Below are 19353 nucleotides of genomic sequence, written 5' to 3' on the forward strand. Positions count from 1 at the left end.
TGTTGGGTTGTATTGGAGAGGCTCAGTTGTAGATCATTTTCCACAGTCTGTGCCTGTATTTATTTTTCATGCTAGTGAGGGCTGAGAATCCACTCTCACATAGGTAAGTGATTACAAAGGGCATCAGTGTTAACAGCACGATTTTCCAAGGCAGGATGCTCTGAGCGCAGCCCAATCCAGAAATCTGGCAGTGGCTTCTGATTAAATTCAATTTCGATGAGGCTCTCTTGTTCAGATATCGATGAGTGGAGGCAGGGCATGAAAGGGATAACGTATCCAGTTGTTTGTGCCATCCGTTTCGGGAAAGTACCTGCGTAAATACGCACCCAACTCACTCGTGCTTCGCTATATCACATTTGACATTGTCTATAAGCTTGAGTGCATTTGCACACAAAAAAAAAAATCATACAATGATGGAAAGACCCGTGTAGTCCTTGTTAATGCAGACAGAGAAGAGCTCAAACTTCTTAAATCATGCCTCAATTTTGTCCCGCACATTGAATATACAGTGGGGAGAACAAGTATTTGATACACTGCCGGTTTTGCATGTTTTCCTACTTACAAAGCATGTAGAGGTGAAAGTGGTTCTTTCACTGTAGTGTCCAACAGGTCTTTCAAGCATTCTCTTGGCAGCAAGAGCCTCTCGGTGGATGCTGCAAGGTACCCAAGTGGCGTCAGGAGCAACTGCTTGCACATGCGTTACCACTCCACTATGTCTCCCTGTCATGGTATCTGTACTGATGGCGCAGAAGCCAACACATCTTGACCACCAAAGTCCATTTGATGTCACAAAGCTGTTCAGTACTTTAAAAATATCCTCTCCTGTTGTCCTTGTTTCCAGAAGAGGATGTCTTCCTTAAATTGACCCCCCATAAACGTAACGGACATATGTAACGGACAGCTCCTGTGCCATGGCGGGCCTGGCACAGGAGCTGTGCCAGGCCCGCCACATCTGTTAACTCATCCAGCTGTAACGCAAAGAATTCACTGGCTTGTATGCTAAGCAGTAATTGTTGCCATGTCACTGATGCATCGTGAAACAGTGTTGTTTGATGAAGACATTGTATAGTTTTTTGGGGTCTTTTCCCCCAGCCATAACCGCAGCAGCAGGAAGAATTAAGTCCTCCACAATAGTATGGGGCTTGCCTGTCCTAGCCACTCGGTAGCTCACCATACAAGACGCTTCTAGCCCCTTCTTATTAATGGTATTTGTTGCTTTTATACAAGTCTTACTACTCAAAAGTAATCTTAATTCTAGCACAGAAAACTTGTGGCTTATTTTTCAAATTGGCATGTTTTGTTTAAGAGTGAAGGCTTAATCAAGTTGTGAGAGAGTACTTTTGCACATATAACACACTGTGGCTGAGGAAAGGCACTACTCCCAATATAAGTGAACCCCAAATCAATGTAGTTCATCATATTTGCGCCTCTTAGATGGTCCAACGTCCCTGTCTGTTGTTCGGCGCTTTTCCAGGTAAGGAGGCAGTAGCTCTTCGGCTGCATCAGATTCACAACTGTCAGTGTCCATGCTAGCTGGGCTAACATCAAATGTAGAATTACTGATGTTAGCATTGGATGTGCTCGTGGAAGCAGAACAACTTGTCGTCGACAGGTGCAGTACAGATTCCATATGTTATTTCATCGTTTTGATGTCTTCACTATTATTCTACAATGTAGAAAATAGTCAAAATAAAAGAAAAACCCTTGAATTAGTAGGTGTGTCCACACTTTTGACTGGTACTGTGGTTGGACGGTTGCGGACAGGTTCTTAGCAATTGCGGGCGGGTGCAGGTGAACAAACAGCTGACCCGCGCATCACTAGCTTATGCATTTATAAGTAAGAAGTCTAAACCACATTCACATTTGCACATAAGAGATCATTAATGACAACATTGTATATCGTTCCAGTGGATCTAATCACAATGCTGTTGCTGTGCAGTCATGACCAATCCGTAGATAAATACATGTTTGCCTAAGTATACAACAGAGCACTTAGGACTATTGTGAACACTTTAGTCGGGACGTTACCATAGAGACCATCTTTCTCACACACACAAATTAAGAATCAGGACACACCAAAACTCTGTCACACAAAGTTGCCCCTGCCAAAATTACACAGTTGCTTCATTGGCACTGTAATTATAGTACTCCAAACCACACAGCTCAATGGTGGCTGGGTGTTGACGCAAACGATACACACATAATAATACGCACAAAAAGAGGGTTAAGGACAAAAATCACATGTTCCTTGAGACTAAGGTATAAACATTGATTAATACGTGGCTATTGATTTACCTGCATCCACACACACACACGAGCAATCATTAGACTCCCCTGTGGTTTTCCAGCCCAGCCCAATCCTGCTGGAGCAGGCCTGTGCTCTGACATGTTGTTTACTTTTCCCTCACAATAGATGTGGTGCTTTCACATTGGCCAGGAGAAACGTCTACTGAACAGTCCTACACAGCAGCAAAATAGCTCATCAGTAACTACAAGACAGTGTATAGGATAGAATGTTGTGTTTGCCTCCCTTCTTTGAGAACTGAACGGCTTGTGATTGTAAATCCTGGAGCAGTGAGGGCCCCGACAGTTTGCACTACCGTATGTCATCGACCCACATCAATTCCATGGGATCTGTAGGTCTCCAGTTTTATGAGGAAGCCTGATGAGTGAAGCAGTGAAAAGCTGCTTTGCCTGAAGCAACCATCAGACCCATACACCACTATGTATGTAAACCTGCAGTGCAGCTCATCACGAGTATCCCAATCCAGCTATTGAAGGGTGTATATTTCCTGGTTCAAATGTAACACAGCAAAGACGGACTAGTTTGTGCGACTTTGGTTTGGTTAACCAGACCTGCTATGGCAGACATATACAGACCAGTGTAATGCAACAGCACAACCTATACAGTGCCTTCAGAAAGTATTCACTCTTTTTCCACATTTTGTTGCGTTACAGCCAGAATTTAAAATTGATTAAAATTAAGATTGTGTGTAGGCCCGTGACAAACAATACCCCATAACGTCAAAGGGGAATGAAAAGCTGAAATGTCTTGAGTCAATAGGTATTCCACCCCTTTGTCATGGCAAGCCTAAATACATTCAGGAGTAAAATAGTAATAAGTTACACAATAAGTTGCAGGCCTCACTCTGTGTGCAATAATAGTATTTAACATGATTTTCTAATGACCATCTCATCTCTGTACCCCACACATACAGATAATTGTAAGGTCGAGCAGGGAGCAGTGAATTTCAAACAGATTCAACCACAAAGACCAGGGAGGTTTTCCAATGTCTCGCAAAGAAGGCCACCTATTGGTAAAAAAAAGCAGACATTGAATATCCCTTTGAGCATGGTGAAGTTATTAATTACACTTTGGATGGTGTATCAATACACCCAGTCATTACAAAGATACAGGTATCCTAACTCAGTTGCTGGAGAGGAAGGAAACCACTCAGGGATTTCACCATGAGGCTAATGGTGACTTTAAAACAGTTACAGTTTAATGGCTGTGATAGGAGAAAGCGGAGGATGGATCAACAACATTGTAGTTACTCCACAACATTAATCTAATTGACAGTGAAAAGAAGGTTGTCTAGCGATGATCAACAACCAATTGACAGCACTTGAAGAATTCTGAAAATAGGCAAATGTTGCACAATCCAGGTGTGGAAAGCTCTTGTAGACTTACCCAGAAAGATTCACAACTGTAAATCGATGCGAAAGGCGTTTCTAACATGTATTGACTCATGGAGTTGAATACTTATCTATTCAAGATATATTAGCGGCTTATTTTAATGATTGTATTTATTTTTAACAAATGTTAGAATTTTTCTTCCACTTTCACATTAGAGTATTTTGTGTAGATCGTTGACAAAAAAATGACAATTAAATGTTTATCCCACTTTGTAACAACAAAATACTGTAAAAGTCAAGGGGCGTGAATACTTTCTGAAGTATTGTGTAAGTGAGGGTTGGAATAAGTTTACACTACAGGAGTTGTTGCAAAAGTGACTCAGAGTGAAGAAGTAGACCAGGCTGGTACATGTGCCCGTGGGGACAAGTCAAAAAGGGTGTGGCAGTGAAACAGACACCTTTGTTTAAAGCGTGAGTATAGCTTGGTTTAAGCAGGAGCACATTCACCTTTATATAGGAGTCTGGGCTCCAGGAGTTAAAGTGGCAGCGCAGAGTTTAAGATCTAGTCAGACTCAGTACAGCATCCCCTCCAACCCAACGGCTCCCCAGGGTAGTATAAGCTACAGTTTTGAATAGAGTAACACTTTGTGAAATAATGTGACATGCTGCTATAATAATTGAGTGTTAATATTTTATTAGTGTGAAAGTGGCTTTACTGTTCTTTCATGAATCAGGGTGTGCCTTTATTCTGTAGCCGTTATCAAACAAAGGAGAGTAGCAGCACTCAAGTAAAGGGCATTCTACAGAGAGGCAGTCGATTAGAACACCATACACATTCTAAACCAGAGACGTGCATGCATTCATTATGTATGTCGGTTGCTGTAGGTGAGGCACCACTATAGGGGAACACTGGAATAACCCAATGAATTCCATTTCCTAAGAAGGATAGTCACACGAAGCAATAACAGCAGGTGAAGGTTTCTAAAACATTTTGTTATGTTGTGCACATGGCTCTGGGCAGTTCCTGGTCTTCCCATTTACCTTTTGTGCAAAACAGTAGAAAAAGAGGAAACATTGAAATACATCCGATAAGACACAAATGGCCTTCAAAAGAGAGAGGCTGAATGCCAGGATTTCAAGAATACTGTATAGAGCTACGCATTTTTCTTGAGAGGAAATCCCTTACGTATGTTTTGTTGTTGCTATTAAAGGATGTGTGGATCAGGATAGTGATAAGAATGCAACACAACAATACATGCCAATGAAGTGTGAGATAAGGTCCGTCGACAGTGAATCAGGGTCATTGTTATTTTATTAGTACTTTTTTTGGTGCCCATCCTTTTGTCCTTTTTGGAGGACAAAAGTAACTTTGCTTTAAATTTTTGTTACATATGGGCAATTCCACGGTAGACTCAGATTTTTCACTTACAATGTATGCCAAACAAAAACCATTGATTTCAAAGTTTAACAAACCATACAACTATGTACAAGGAAGACTTAATTTACACAGAACATTTTACAAAAAACACATTGACTGGAAGAACTGTGCAGATGCAAAGGTTGTTAACAGAATTTCTGTAAAATTTCCCTCCGTTTTTTTTTTATGAGTCCAACGTTTTCCAAAAAAACTCAAATCTTTGGTCCGAATTCAATGGTGTCTGCAGAAAGAATAGTGTTATTGAACTACAGTAAGTTAAGTAGATTTACTCCCAGTAACGGAATAGCGGAAACAAAATGTCATCATGGGTCCCTTATCTGTGCTACGCAGAAATGCATAGTTATGGATATGAATGTCATTCTCTTCATGGGGATGTATCCTGAATAGGTACACAAATGTAGAAATAAGCAATATCCTCCTTTGCATATTTGAGCTCTTCCCCCAAACCAGACCAAATTTGGTTGGTCCGGACCAAATCTGAACTAATCATAGACGTCCAAATTTGTGAAACATAGACATCAGAGTACAGCACAGTAGAGTTCAGTACATTATAGTGTACTCAACTCTTGTGTGCTCTACTGTTTACTATACTGAACTCTACTTTTCTTTACTCTACTGTATTGTTCAAACTTGTGAACCCAACAGTAGTTTGTGACTACTATGATTTAACTCTTTAGCCAATTAAATTGCAGAAATTCTGTTACCGATTTTTTGGGAAAATCCATTACCGATCTGGTAACAGAATTAAAAGTTTTAAGCACTTAAAAATCTGGTGACCACCATTTGCCTAATGCAGCAGGACACATCTCCTTCACATAGAGTTGATCAGGCTGTTGATTGTGGCCTGTGGAATGTTGTCCCACTCTTCAATGGCTGTGCGAAGTTGCTGGATATTGGTGGGAACTGTCGTACACGTCGATCCAGAGCATCCCAAACGTGCTCAATGGGTGACATGTCTGGTGTGTATGCAGGCCATGGAAGAACTGGGACATTTTCAGCCTCCAGGAATTGTGTACAGATCCTTGCAACATGGGGCCGTACATTATCATGCTGAAACATGAGGGGATGGCGGCGAATGAATTGCAAGACAATAGGCCTCAGGATCTTGTCACAGTATCTCTGCACATTGAAATTGCCATAGATAAAATGCAATTGTGTTAGTTGTCTGTAGCTTATGCCTGCCCATACCATAACCCCACTGCCACCATGGGGCACTATGTTCACATCAGCAAACCGCACGCCCAGACGATGCCATACACGCTGTCTGCCATCTGCCCGGTACAGTTGAAACTGGGATTTATCTGTGAAGAGCACACTTCTCCAGTGTGCCAGTATCGAACATTTGCCCACTGAAGTCAGTTACAACACTGAACTGCAGTCAGGTCAAGACCCTAGTGAAGATGACGAGCATGCAGAGAAGCATCCCTGTGACAGTTTCTGCAGAAACTCTTCAGCTGATGAAACCTACAGTTTCATCAGCTGTCTGGGTGGCTGGTCTTAGAAGATCCCGCTGATGAAGAAGCCAGATGTGGAGGTCCACGGCTGGCGTGGTTACACGTGATCTGCGGTTGTGAGGCCAGTTGGACGTACTGCCAAATTCTCTAAAATGAAGTTGGTGGCTTATGGTAGAGAAATAAACATTCAATTATCTGGCAACAGCTCTGGTGGACATTCCTGCAGTCAGCATGACAATTGCATGCTCAAGTAAAACTTGAGCCTTCTGTGGCATTGTGTTGTGTGACAAAACTGCACATTTCAGAGTGGCCTTTTATTGTCCTCAGCACAAGGTGCACCTGTGTATATGATCAAGCTGTTTTATCAGCTTCTTGATATGCCACACCTGTCAGATGGATGGATTATCTTGGCAAATGAGAAATGCTCACTAACAGGGATGTAAACAAATTTGTGAACACAATTTGAGAGAAAAGCTTTTTTGTGTATATGGAAAATGTCAGGGATCTTTTATTTCAGCTCATGAAATGAACACTACATGTTGCGTTTATATTTTTGTTCAGTATACATAGTGTTTTCAGTAATAACTATTACCGATCATGAGGTTTTTAATCCCACCCCTCTGCTACTCTTATTCAGGGTCATTGTTGCTGTAAGGGGGAATATGTGGAGCCGAGCACAAATTTGTTCAAGTCTGAGTGCTTTTGGGACACTGTAGCCATGCAGCAGCTTGTCTAAGAGTAGAGGCTGCATTCCTGAGAGATTGATAATTGCTGAGGAACTCCCCTTTCCAAATCTCCTTCAGCCTCTCTCTCTTCCTCTTGTTCTCCTTTCTCACAACTGGGCACTTGAATCTGCCCGTTTCTAGACCTCCTCAGTGTTGCTGTGGGCCTAAGCCTGGACCTCTGTATTTTTGGAAGAAAACCAGGGGAGAATAAGTATTTTGACAGTAGTGACAGTGGCTACTGGGAAAAAACACAGCTGTGGCTTAAAATACATCCTCTCCTGCCACTCATCTCTGAAGCCTCTGTTCTCGCCAGTTAAAACAAGCCCTCTGTGCCCTGACCACAATAACACGCACACACAGAGAGCATGCTGAGAGGACTAGGAAACCATATAGTGGAAACTAGATGGGACATGCAGAAATACAGGAGAACAGTCTAATCCAGCAGTGGAAAGATGCAAATGTTCTCTATGTAAATGTTTTTTTTTTTTTTTACATTTCAGAAGGCTTAAATGGGCAACTAAAAGAAAGTATGTCCCATTTGGCAAATACTACTGAAACACAGTCCCCCAGCTTATACTTATGCACCGTCAAGGACAGTCAGACTGAGAACATGAGACACACATTGAGGGCCAATTAGTTAACTCACTGGATTTATCATTAATATTGATAAAAGGTTCAATGATGACAGATGAGTAACTCAGCCAATCCCACTGATTAAACCTATTGTCTGCCACTCAGTCTACTCACAGAAGGCTCCTCACTACACTGCAGACATGAGTCACTGCTGATTCCACTACACTCACGAGACTGTCGCCCATTCCAGACTGTGATTAGAACGTCTACAGCCCATCATAATAGCGGGATGTTCTCTTTCCACTGCTGCAAACTCCCAACACTGACTACAGTCTAGAGACTGATCTATTCTTCCTCTTAGCACCCTCGGTCTGTCATGCCCTCACCCCTCTCTTACTAGTGTCCTGAGTTTTTCATGGTCAAGTTCCAACCTGGGGGGAAAGTCAGGGCCCTAGCTGTGCAGAGGCTTGTGGCCAGGTCAGAAGGAAGCACCACCAGTAAAGGACAAACCCTTCCTAAACAAAAGTATATTGTCTCTACTACAGTTCAGACTGTTCAGTAGAGGTCAGGGTGAACTCATTAGGGGCAGATGTTAGATGGGGGGGGGGTTGTGTGAAATGGTCAGGAAAGAGACTATATGCCAATGTTCATTAGCAGACTACACTGGTAATTACTGCTAATTATCAGGTTGTAGTTGTCCATAATAACATTAATGAGAAAGAACAAGCAACTGACATTATGTGACGACATCTAGCACGACTGATCAATCTGGCCAATTTGTCTCCAAAAGGACTCTTTATCCATGGAAAGACACCAATACATTTCCCAACTGATCTGCAGTCAAAACAATGTTATGCTTTAAGCTTCCAGTTCAAAGTCTATGGACAGGCAATGTACAGTATGTCAACAGAGGGAGACCCTGGGGAACTGAGAATGTCAGGTTATCTTCACTCAAGATAAAGGATATAGGAAATAAATTAGACTGCCATGTGGCCATTTACTGGGAGAGCTCGTACCAACCAACATCACCAGTGCCATAAGATTGTCAGTGTCCATGAGTACTGCTCAGATAATTAATAGAAAAACTCTGATTTAGCCTTTCATTGTGAAGACCTCCTTAGTAAAACTTGTTTAGGATTATGTCTTTCTACCCGTTTGTTTAACTGTTCCTGGATCACCAAAGGCCAAGCTACACAAATCTCCACCACCTCTGACCCTGCATCCCACTTCTGACATTAATTTTGGGCTCCCGAGTGGCACAGCGATCTAAGGCACTGCATCTCAGTGCTAGAGGCGTGACTACAGACCCTGGTTCGATTCCAGGCTGTATCACAACCGGCCGTGACTGGAAGTCCCATCGGTCGGCGCACAATTGGCCCAGCGTCGTCCGGGTTAGGCCGTCATTGTAAATAAGAATTTGTTCTTAACCGACTTGCCTAGTTAAATAAAGGTTAAATAAAATAAATAAAAAATGCCCATGGTTGGCTGTACCTTAGCCAAGTACCTCAACTGAGTTGAGCGAAGACTGGAGTTTTTTTTAAATGAACCTCGGACTCCTTTGAGTTGCTATGCATCGATACTTAAAACAAATTCTAAAACCCTTACTGTGTACCTGTTTGTCCTCTGTTGTTGCATGCCTTTCCTTGCTTGAATCCAAACTTTATAATAAAATGTTAATCAAATACACCCACCGACTGTTTCCTTGTTGAGATTCAATTTGCGCATTCGTACTGAGTTGCCATTTTAGAGCAACAGCAATGAGGAAACAGTCGGTGGTTGTATGAGAAACGTTTAATTAAAAAGCATGTATTTCAGAAAACACAGAAAGGCATGCAACAACAGAAGACAAACATAGGTACACAGTAAGGGTTTAAGATTATTATTTTTTTTTTAAAGTATTGACTCAGTGACTAGGATTCTTTTGTGCTTAGCCTGAAGACCTAGCATTGAATTGCATTGGATTCAATGTCGGAAATAAATTAACGTTTGGATCGTTTTAAGTTTCCTCTCGCGACCTCCACAAGACAAAATGTTGAATAAAAATAGATTTACTGGTTGTTCGTGCGGTTGGTCCTTTTGCAGGTAGGAATGTGAAACAAAATATCCACCTTACTTTACCGGTTGTTCGTGCGGTTGGTCCTTTTGCAGGTAGGAATGTGAGACAACATTCACAGCGCATTCAGATTTCTGTATTTTTATCTTGTGCTAGAAATTTGAATGCACTACCAGTGCTTTGAAAAATTGATGTAATTATACTTTCCTGTGCATATATTGTCTCACACATTCCACATTCCTACCAGTAAAGGGACCAACCACACAGACAACCGGTAAAGTAAGTTAAAATATAATTGTATTCAACATTCTTGCCGGTAAAGTAAGTTAAAATATAATTGTATTCAACATTCTTGCTTGTAGAGGTCATAAGAGTAAACTTTCCTTATGCAAACGTTCAATTATGCCTGACGTAGAATTCAAATGTATTCAACGTCTGGTCTTTAGGCTAGTCTGCGCTCTAGCTGTACTGTACCATCAACCGCCAATCGTAGCACATTTCAAAAAGCCTAACACATTCTAAAAGGTTGATACCTCAATGAGATCTTATGTTTCCTCACTATATAATAAGAAAGTTATTCTGTGATGAAAGTTATGAATTTACAAGTTGAATAATTGTCAGAACTCTTTAAAATAAAATCAAGACTGAGATAAAACACCAAGTTGCATTCCTTTGCTCATTATCACACACAAGCGAAATTCAGCAGTGTTACACAACCTTTTTGACCATAAAATATGAGAAACATAAAGAATTCAAAAGGAATTCGTTTTACCTTTTGAAAAAAAGTTTTAGGTCCCGATTTGATAGATACGTCTTCTTTATCTGCTTTCCATTCGAAGCGTTTCCACTGCGTTCCTCTCAAGTTTATTTTCAGAACCTGGACTGAAAATCCAGGTAAACCATATCCGCAAAGTGTGCCACAGGAGGAGACTAGTGATATTTTGCTGAGACGCTACAATAATTGTTTTGTACAAACTACAGCAATCGGTTTTGCACACGGACGCTCCAATTGTTTCCAACAAATGACAAAATGCTTGCGTTTGTGCTGTCCTACCTATGGCTGTAGTGCGCGCACAGGTGAGGACATGAAAGGAATTACCGATGATGTTGAGGACAGCCGCCTAGTGGCGGGGAAAATATCCCTCATATAACGTGTTATCGTTCTCTTTTCTTCTCTATTATTGCCCACCGACAAAAGTTTATTAAAGATTGCATTATCACTTGTTGGTGTGTAGATACGACTTTTAGATTGGCATGATAACAGATACTTCTGACACATGAATATAGTGTAACTTCTTATTTTGACAGCTATCAGAGTGATTAAGGTTAGATTTATTTTCATCACATAATTGAATTATTTAGCATAGGTGCCATACATTAAGTTATCTAATCTCATTATCACCAAAACAGCATATACAAGGACCAGATAAATCAGCACAAATAGGCTTCTCTTCAATCTAATGTGTGGTAATGATCATACAACTTGGACAGCATTTTGTCCCATTGGTGCATGATTCTTTATACTGATCTACATGGAGGCCATGAGATCAAGATTATCTTACTTAATCATAAATGACAGACCTTAAAAAGCCTAAATATTCTGTAACAGCTCTGCACAGGCTTGCCTAGATACGAGCCACACAGAAGGTGGTCTAAGAGGAAACAGTCTGGCTATTTACCTGCTGGGATAAACATTTCTCTGGATCGTTGTCTTGAAAGTTAGTGACAATGTGAATTGTTTCATATGGGTGAGTTTGTTGGTCTGTGTTTTGCCTGGGCAATGTCTCAATGCCCTTGCATATAACATTTCTGGGATCTTTTATTTCAGCTCATAAAAATGTGACCAACACTTTACATGTTGCATTTATATTTTTGTTATTTCATAGTTTTGATGTCTTCACTATTATTCTACAATGTAGAAAATAGTAAAAATAAAGAAAAACCCTTGAATGAGTAGGTGTGTCCAAACTTTTGACTAGTACTGTATATACACATATGTATTCTATATGTGTATATATATATTTACATGTATATGTATATTTATATTGTTTTTTACAGTGGCAAGAAAAAGTATGTGAACCCTTTGGAAATAACTGGATTTCTGCATAAATTGATCATACAATTTGATCTGATCTTCATCTAGGTCACAACAATAGACAAACACAGTCTGCTTAAACTAATAACACACAAACAGTTATACGTTTTTATGTCTTTATTGAGCACACTGTGTAAACATTCACAGTACAGGGTGGAAAAAGTATGTGAACCCTTGGATTTAATAACTGGTTGACCCTCCTTTGGCAGCAATAACCTCAACCAAATGTTTTCTGTAGTTGCGGATCAGACCTGCACAACGGTCAGGAGGAATTTTGGACCATTCCTCTTTACAAAACTGTTTCAGTTCAGCAATATTCTTGGGATGTCTGGTGTGAACTGCTTTCTTGAGGCCATGCTACAGCATCTCAAATCGGGTTGAGGTCAGAACTCTGACTGGGCCACTTCAGAAGGTGTATTTTCTTCTGTTGAAGCCATTCTGTTGTTGATTTACTTCTGTGTTTTGGGTCGTTGTCCTGTTGCATCACCCAACTTCTGTTGAGCTTCAATTGGCGAACAGATAGCCTAACATTCTCCTGCAAAATGTCTTTATAAACTTGGGAATTCATTTTTCCGTCGATAATAGCAAGCTGTCCAGGCCCTGAGGCATCAAAGCAGCCCCAAACCATGATGCTCCCTCCACCATACTTTACAGTTGGGATGAGGTTTTGATGTTGGTGTGCTGTGCCTTTTTTCTCCACACAGTGTTGTGTGTTTCTTCCAAACAACTCAACTGTAGTTACACTGTGAATGTTTAAATTATGTATTCAATATAGACAAGAAAAATACAATAATGTGTGTGTTACTAGTTTAAGCACACTATGTTTGTCTATTTTTGTGACTTAGATCAAATTTGATGACTAATTTATGCAGAAATCCAGGTAATTCCAAAGGGTTCCTTTTCTTGCCACTGTAGTTGAAGGTGCCACTGACACTTTTATAACCTTTGTGCATACACTGAGTGTACAAAACATTAGGATCAACTTCCAAATATTGAGTTGCACCCCCCTTTGACCTCATAACAGCCTCAATTTGTTGGGGCATGGACTCTACAAGGTGACGAAAGCATTCTACAGGGATGCTGGCCCATGTGGACTCCAATACTTCCCACAGTTGTGTACAGTTGGCTGGATGTCCTTTGGGTGGACCATTCTTGATACACACGGGAAATTGTTCAGTGTGAAAAACCCAGCAGCGTTGCCGTTCTTGACACACTCAAACCGGTGCGCCTGGCACCTACTACCATACCCCGTTCAAAGGAACTTAAATCTTTTGTCTTGCCCATTCACCCTCTGAATGGCACACATACACAATACATATCTCAATTGTCTCAAGGCTTAAAAATCATTATTTAACCTGTATTCTCTCCTTAATCTACACATTGAAGTGGATTTTAACAGGTGACATCAAGAAGGGATAATAGCTTTCACCTGGATTCCCCTGGTCAGTCTATGTCATGGAAAGAGCAAGTGTTCCTAACGTTTTGTACACAGTGTATATTGTTATTTTTTGAGTGCGGTTTTCATATAAGCCCTCTTGGGTTTCAAACCTCACCTGCACACCTTTTTACTTTGTTTTTGTCTGCACTGTTTGTCGTTCACTTTACAAATAACTTTAAAGATAAAACCGATGTTCAGAATAGCTTTATCTGACAAATACGCTAAGCGAATTAAAGATGATTTTAGGAGATGTTTTCATGTCCAATTTGGAATTACACATGGGTAAAATTCTGACATGCAGCTGCCTGTACACTTCATGTATATTACAGTGTCTGAGAATGTCACTGTCTATGCCATATCATATCAAGATCAGATAGAGGTAAGTATAGACCGACTTGGATATCAGGAGCACAGACGCGTACTGTAGAAGTGATAAGAGAAGAATATACAGTATGTCTAGACAGAAGCTCATAGGATGGTGGAATCACAAAAACAGATCTTTAATGTTGACTGGATCCTTGTGCTTTTCTCACTCTATTCTTGTGCAATTTCATAGATTAAGTTTGGCTTTGAAAGAGCTCTGATTCCCATGAATCATAAGTCTTGCTATTTCACTGTGGATCCCATGACTTATCAGTCTGGATGATCTGTGAGTGCAACACAAACTCTCTCTTACCCTTTCCTCTTCTTCCTATCCTTGTCTACTTCCACTTCTTTTGACAGGTGATGGAGATACCAATGACGGATCTACAGAGAGGGAGGGAAGTTGAGTCTAGAGAGGACTTGCACTTTGAAGAGGAGCATATGTAGGAGGCACATTCTGTGGAGAGCAGCCTGTCGGCAGCACTAACCCACTCTGAGAGAAGCATGCACAGTGCCGGATATATGGTTCAAGCACGCATCATTGAGGTGGAACATACCTTTGTCCAGCTGGAGGGTAGCATGGACAGTATGAGGCTGCTCTTTGAGGAGTGCATAGAGGTGCAGATAGAGGTGGGACAGGTGAAGAGTAAGCTATTTGTCACAGCCAGACTGTATTCAGAGCCAGCTAACACTGACTGCACAACAGTATGATGGCCCAGTACAGTCACACAGGTAAAGTGGAGTGGAAACCCCACAACATTATTGCATGTAAGCTGTTGTGAGAATGCAGTTTATGTACCCCAAGTAAAGGGTTACAGTATGATGGGTGTTGACATTTTCTCAGCATTTTCCTGTGATTTCTTTTGTCATCCCTTTGATGTGAAGTTTCATTGTGTTGACATGTGTTATGTTGATGGGTGCTACCACAGATTTGTTATTGCGGTTAACGGCTGCCTGTCATTGAGTTAATCACTGTTAGCATGAGTGGAAACTCGCTTTTCTTTTTTTCTGCCCCCAGGAGGAGCTCCAGGCCCATGTCCAGTCTTACAGAGGTAGCCCAGCTTATGGAGACCCGGCACAACCAGCTGAACACCCTGAAGGATTGGGCGACGCCATCCCATCACTGGGCCGTGAACGACTTCACTCACTGCCAACAAGCCTCACTGTGCCTGCAGCAGCAGCATGAGGAATCTAGAAGGCTGGTATGAGCCGTGCCCGCTAGCCCTGCTCCGGAGGACGCAGGGAAGGATACCCTGAGCCAGTAAAGGTATAGTGTAACTGTTCTAATTTCTTCTCATCAGGAGACTGAGGAAGCTGAAGCTTCATTTTTAGAAAAAGGCATAACAGACAATTGGAAGAATTGAAGGGACGTTTGACCCTTAGGGTGAAGGTTTATCAAATTAATATTTTTAGACTGTACTACTTACAATTGCCTGTATAGATAGGCTGACATGTACAATTAACATTCCTGGGAGTCTCAAGGTGATTTTATTACATGGGCTGTATTGAAGTAAGCAAGACATTTGCTGAAGGGGAATCATAACTTTTCCATGGAAGTACAGGACAGTTGACAAAACAGCTGGACTATCCACAACCCCTCCAGACCGAACTTGTATTGTTTGCAAGTGTCCTTGATTGTGCATTTAGCCAATAATGTCAGTGATTGGTTTACTTAAACTGCTCTTAATACATTAACATTGCCATTATGACAGTTGGCCTTGGCTGTGAGATCAGCATGTCTTAACTGTAAACTGCACTGTGCATGGAAGGTCTACTGTAAAAACAATGTTTATTATGAATACACATACACAGCAAAAATAAATCCGATGCAGATGTGGCATACAAAGCAAGACAGGGATACTAGTCATACAAAGGTGATTGGGGAAACCTACAATACAGCTGTCAAGGGAATGAAATGAAAATCTATGTAATTTCTTATGAAATTAAACTGTATAAATGTTACTAACACAATGAGCATCATTTGTTTCCCCCCTACATTTGTTTCCCCCTACAAAAATGCAAAACAACCCACTCTTACGCACCATGTATTTTTTCAAAGACATTTAAACATTGTGTTCTATTTAGTTTTTTAAAGAAAATAAAAAAAAGTGATTTGAGGATGTGATCAATGGAGGGTTGTTGTGTGACTAAACAGTTTCACTCATGCCTGGACCTCAGTGTCTGCTGCTCCCTCTGGGTCCTCGTCATTGTAGATGTTCTCAGCCTGGAAAATGGAAAGACATTCTTAGTACTCCTACTAATAAAATAACAATTATTCTACATATTATAGTAAGATGGTAATACTAGTAGTACTAAGATGGTAATGCTTCTGCCATCCCTGCAAACCTGTTACTTAGGCCTCATGAAATGAATAAACTATTCTCTATAGCCTCCCACTGTTTGACAGAGCACCGTCTGCCCTAAGGTCTTACCATCTGCCAAACTTCCATGATGTTGTCCTCAGACACCGAACAGATGACCCAGGGCTCGTTGGGGTTCCACGAGAAGTCGGAGATCTTAGCTGTGTGACCACCGTGAATGAACAGCAGTTCAGGTGGACCATCCTCAGCATCCTCTGGCGACTGCTCCTCTCCGATTTTACTGAGGTCCCACACGTTGAGTCGCCTGTCTGTGCCACTGGAGGCCAAGATGGTTTCATTATGAGGAGACCACTGGACCTGAAGGGAGGAAAGGAGCAGAAATATTTGACACAAGTTAGTCATAGATGGTTCAACACACAGCTTGTGCAAAACAGACTTCATAGGGAATAATTGTCTTCTTCATGACTTAACATACCTGGAAGATCTCATCTTTGTGAGACTCAAATGAATGCAGCTTCAGTTTCAGGTTCCTCAGGTCCCAAAGAGCAACCGTCTTAAAAAGGGAGAAACCGTTAAATCCACACTACTGCTTCAATAACTACAATATGAAAGAATCTTGTAAGAATTGAGCAGTAAGAGATCCAGCCCACCTTGTCTGCTGAGCCTGAGGCCAGGATGAACTCGCTGTAAGGGTTGAAGGACAGACAGTTGACCTCTGCAGTGTGGGCGTCCACAGCATGGCTAGGTTTTGACGTATTGTTTGATCGCGTGTCCCAACTGCACAGTAAACACAGTAACCAACAGTGTTATTGTTCAATGAGCAAGACCAAACAATGCTGTTGCTCATTCAAAGGTCGTTTTTTGTTGTTGTAGGGGAGTTAACTCATGGAGCCTTACATCATGAGTTTCTGGTCGTCAGCTACAGATCCAAAGAGGGACTCGTGCAGTAGATGCCAAGAAACGTCCTCCACAACAGCTGTGTGTCCAGTGAAGATGGTCTTAGCGTCCACAACCTTCCCCTCCTTAGGAACTGCACTGATGTCCCACATACAGATCGTCTGCAGAGATGGGAAACAAGGTGAGAAAAGAAAAGACATGGAGGGAGGAAGAGTGTTCAAGCACTTGCTCTGGGTCAAGTGACAAGTCACTCACATGGTCATCAGAAGCGCTGAGAAGACAGCCACTCAGGTTGGGGTTCCAGGAGAGACCGTAACCCTCCTTCTGGTGTCCCCTCAAACGCAGATCTGGGGTGCACTCTCCAGATGGATCTGTAGTACACAGGTAAACACGTTATTACCAAACATTTTTAAAACAGGACTTGGACTTCCTGGCCATACACTTTAAATGTGCAGTAAGCAGACCCACCTGGTTTGGAGGGATGTTTGGTGTAGTCAAAGACAAGCACATCACTGGTTGGGGTTTTGGTGGCGATGATGCAGGGGTTCTGGGGCATGTGGCGGGCTCTGTTCACCTCTCCCTCATGGTTTATCTTGATTTCAATCTCTATCTTACCACTGACTGAGCCAAAGCCTCCAAACTCTGAAGGGAGCGAGAGTCAGATCAGTGAGCTACAGCAAAAAGGACTAATGTATATTACCAACAGTAAAATATTTTGAATGAACCAAAGCCATAAAACATTTACACAGAAAGGTTGTAATTGTATCAAAAACATTCTCTCACCGCCTTTCTCACTATCATAGTGAGAAGCATCAAACTGCGCGTCGTCATTGGGCAGTTGCACGCTGGCAATGACCAGGTGATTCTGTTCATCTGATGTGTGTGTGCCAAGAACCAGCCTGTGTACACTGAAATCCTTCCCCTCAGGTCTAAAAATATAGAAAAAAGGTGTTCCAAAACAGATACATGTAATAGGGGGCATTAGAAACTTAACATGGTCTACACAAGGATATCTTCGCAACACATATGGAGGCCAAAAACAATCCTCCTAAAGACACCTTAGCACTCTCAGTAATCTAGCAAAGGCATTTTTGTGATCAGCACCAGTATCTGGTATTCATGGGAACTATAGCTAGCTATGTATTCCTATATTGAGATGCACAGATAGTTGCGGCATTCAAGACAACTGGGAAAAATAGTTTTGAATGGTCATCCAACTCAGAAATTCTGGCATATTCCTAGAACTCTGACTTTCCTCCCTGAAGATCACTCATGTGTTCACCTCGTTTTTTCAAGTTCCCAGTTGTCTTGAAAGTACCAAATGAACCTTACCTGGTGACATCAGGCAGCCACTGTGCTGTGAGGCTGGGCCACTCCAGGGCGTGGGTCATCACCAGGTCATAGAGGAAGGGCGTGTTCTTCTTCCATATCTTGTACTCCTCATTTATCACCCTCTCCTCCACAGCATCATCAAACGCTGCTGTAAAACAGAATGAAAGTCAATCGAGACAGATTTAAATGTAACTCATACTAGCAGCAACCCATTCAAAGGAAATATAGTTGTGGTTGAGGGCACCCTATTAACATTGAGAAAGTGTTAGCTAGCTAGTTAATAGTTACGCCCATTGAGTAGGGTTTTCCCGATGTTAGCAAACGTACTTAGCTAGTTAATAGTTACGCCCATTGAGTAGGGTTTTCCCGATGTTAGCAAACGTACTGACAAATTGAGCGAAAGTTAGCTAACTCATTACACTCCCCCAAACAGGTTGTGTCTCTGACATTAAACAACGCTTTGCTTTTGAATACATTTACCTTGGTTGCTAACTAGCTAGCTAGGTACTTTTCTTTGTATACAATTATAAATTCATTATCTTCACGATTAATACGCCGGGAGCCCCCGTCCTTCCTGGCCTACCTTGGTAGCTAGCTAATTCACTTTAGCATGAAATTACCTTCTTTATCAGCCATGGCGTTGATAATATTACACAAGTAGCTTTGTTTTCAGAAATAGCGCTTCGCGGAGAACAAGCACGCAGCCGGGCTACCTTGGCGGGAACGCTATAGAGGTTAAATAGCCAATCACCGTCAACTAAACCGGAAGATGTCGTATATGTATTTGTCAAAGAAAAGGCTCCGACAGGATTCCGGGTTACCAAAAATGTTTCCACTAGATAGCACAGCTACAAAGTGGCTATATAGTAAACATTAATGAAAACCAAAATTCGCTTTTTGGTCTTAGTTTAAGTCTCGGGTTAGCAAGCGTGGTTAATGTTATTGGTTAGGTTTAAAATCAAATCTTAATAAGATAAATTGTTTTAAAAAGGTAGGGGGTATGGCTCCGTGGCTGTGGTAACTAGTGA

The 19353-nt window shown here is 41.5% G+C and overlaps 2 protein-coding genes and 1 long non-coding RNA gene across 5 annotated transcripts in view; 1 reads left to right on the forward strand and 2 right to left on the reverse strand.

Annotated features, from left to right (window-relative positions):
• LOC139530735 (NHS-like protein 3) overlaps positions 1-10940 on the reverse strand; it is a 34334-nt gene extending 23394 nt beyond the window's left edge. For 2 of the 3 annotated variants that reach the window (XM_071327396.1, XM_071327395.1), the window contains exon 1: positions 10652-10940. The gene's annotated coding sequence lies outside the window, so the exon portion shown is untranslated. The remainder of the gene's footprint in view (positions 1-10651) is intronic. The other variant, XM_071327394.1, reaches the window with a different exon arrangement.
• LOC139530738 (uncharacterized) lies at positions 9573-15950 on the forward strand. Its single transcript, XR_011666114.1, has 3 exons — positions 9573-9681; positions 14136-14507; positions 14794-15950. It is a non-coding gene; the product is annotated as an uncharacterized lncRNA (long non-coding RNA).
• On the reverse strand, positions 15245-19097 carry LOC139530736 (histone-binding protein RBBP4). Its single transcript, XM_071327397.1, has 10 exons — positions 18946-19097; positions 18326-18473; positions 17777-17922; positions 17462-17635; positions 17249-17364; positions 16994-17154; positions 16747-16873; positions 16572-16649; positions 16208-16453; positions 15245-15999 (listed from the first exon to the last, which is right to left on the reverse strand). Exons 1-10 carry the CDS (start codon positions 18959-18961, stop codon positions 15937-15939), a joined length of 1275 nt encoding a protein of 424 aa, XP_071183498.1. The 5' UTR covers positions 18962-19097; the 3' UTR covers positions 15245-15936.
• Between the last annotated feature and the right edge of the window lie 256 nt (positions 19098-19353).

This window comes from Salvelinus alpinus, chromosome 9 (assembly GCF_045679555.1).
Source record: "Salvelinus alpinus chromosome 9, SLU_Salpinus.1, whole genome shotgun sequence".
NCBI lineage: Eukaryota > Metazoa > Chordata > Actinopteri > Salmoniformes > Salmonidae > Salvelinus > Salvelinus alpinus.